General features: G+C 34.4%; 1 protein-coding gene across 1 annotated transcript; it reads left to right on the top strand.

Annotated features, from left to right (window-relative positions):
* The first annotated feature begins 855 nt into the window (after positions 1-855).
* LOC118575680 (olfactory receptor 502-like) lies at positions 856-1,800 on the top strand. The gene has a single exon (XM_036176124.1). It carries the CDS (start codon positions 856-858, stop codon positions 1,798-1,800), a length of 945 nt encoding a protein of 314 aa, XP_036032017.1.
* Positions 1,801-2,121: the final 321 nt, after the last annotated feature.

The following is a 2,121-nucleotide window of genomic DNA, read 5'->3' as shown; positions in this document are numbered from 1 at the left end:
GATTGCATAGATATTTCAAATTATTTATTGAAACATTTCCTGTATCAAATATATAAAAAAATCTAATAAATTTATAGTATATAATTTTATTGATAATTTGAAATTTCAGTCTAGCAGGTGGGTGCGCCATAATTTAATTTATGTAGGATATTCATACATTATGTATTAAAAACCTTAAAAAACAGCCTTTCATCAATTCTGGTATATAGGAGTCAAAGATTTTTATTAATTGACTTTATTATTATTTAGGTGTTAAACAGGGGGGTTCAGACAGCTAGGGGTCTAACTCTGATTTTACTGGCTATTATATATCATATTAAAGTTAAAGAATCCCTTTCAAAGTTGTTAAATTATATTTTGTGAAATTGTAATAATTTATGTAAAACCAAAACATATTTATGAAAATATCACAATTTCATAAACTACCAATTTGCATTTATGCATAATTCCTAGATGAATGCTTCTTTTAAAAAGAAGCATATAAATATTACCTGCTATCTGAGTATTTCATCCAAAGCTCTTAGATTTTTCTTCATTATATACCCAGAATTTATTTCTGTTAGTCTCATCTATCTTCTATTCTTATATTTTGCTTTAAGGTATACTTGGTTAAACAAAATAACATGTAAAAAAAGAAAGGGAATATTAAATGAGGGAAAGTTTTTAGCTGATTGTGCTAAAGAACTTAAAAATTATAGAGAGATTTATCCCTGCATTAAATAAACATGGATGCTTGGACATCTTTAAATGTAATTGTATTGTTTGCATATTAATGAAAATGAAACTACCCATTTACAAACCTCTTCCTGTAATGTCTCCATCACAGCCTGGTTCTGGTAGGAGCTACACTGTTCCATGGCTTTCCTGGAGGATGGGAGCCACACTACAATGACAGAGTTCATTTTATTGGGCTTAAATGATGACCCAGTCCTTAAAGTTGTCCTCTTCATCATCATCCTGTGCATCTACCTGGTGACTGTGTGTGGGAACCTCAGCACCATCCTTCTCATCAGAGTCTCTTCCCTGCTCCATCACCCCATGTACTTTTTTCTCAGTCACTTGGCTTCTGCTGACATAGGCTACTCATCTTCTGTCACACCCAATATGCTTGTCAATTTTCTGGTGGAGAAAAATACTATCTCCTACCTTGGATGTGACATCCAGCTTGGTTCAGCTATTTTCTTTGGGACAGTTGAATGTTTCCTTCTGGCTGCCATGGCTTATGATCGCTTTATAGAATTCTGCAACCCACTGTTTTACTCAACAAAAATGTCAACACAAGTTTGTGTCCAGTTGCTTATAGGATCATATATTGGTGGTTTTCTTAATGCTTCCTCCTTCACCATTTCCTTCTTTTCTTTTCTCTTCTGTGGACCAAATAGAATCAATCACTTTTTCTGTGATTTTACTCCTTTAGTTGAACTCTCCTGTTCTGATAACAGCATCCTTACAGTTCTAGATTCATCTTTTGCTGGCTCCATCATTTTGATCACAGTGCTTGTCATTGCTGTCTCCTACATCTACATCCTCATCATCATCCTGAAGATGCACTCCACTAAGGGCCGCCGAAAGGCCTTCTCCACCTGCACCTCCCACCTCACTGCAGTCACTCTGTACTATGGGACCATCACATTCATTTATGTGATGCCCAAGTCCAGCTACTCCACAGACCAGAACAAGGTGGTGTCTGTGTTCTACATGGTGGTGATCCCCATGTTGAACCCCCTCATCTACAGCCTCAGGAATAATGAGATTAAGGGTGCTCTGAAGAGACAACTTGCTAGGAAAACACTTTCTTAGGACATGTTATTTTGAAAGACTTGCTATAGTAATAATGCCTAATTGATACAATACTAATGTGAGTGTCCTGAATGAAAAAGCTGATGACAGGGTTAGCATGTGAGGAGTTTTCAACAAATATGGGCATTCAAATTTCATACTGGATAAGAAACTAGATATTTCTTTAATAAAAATCAAATTAATTTTATAATTGAATGCATTATAAATTAATCATACTAATATAAATTGCTAAAAATACTTTGAAGTTACATAAATATTTTTCAAACTTGTTCATCATTAACCATGTTATAGATTGGATCTTAATTGTTTCCAAAGTCTCAT

This window comes from Onychomys torridus, unplaced genomic scaffold (assembly GCF_903995425.1).
Source record: "Onychomys torridus unplaced genomic scaffold, mOncTor1.1, whole genome shotgun sequence".
NCBI lineage: Eukaryota > Metazoa > Chordata > Mammalia > Rodentia > Cricetidae > Onychomys > Onychomys torridus.
The sequence above is the reverse complement of the archived record's forward strand: the minus strand, read 5'-3'. Positions and strand labels throughout refer to the sequence as shown.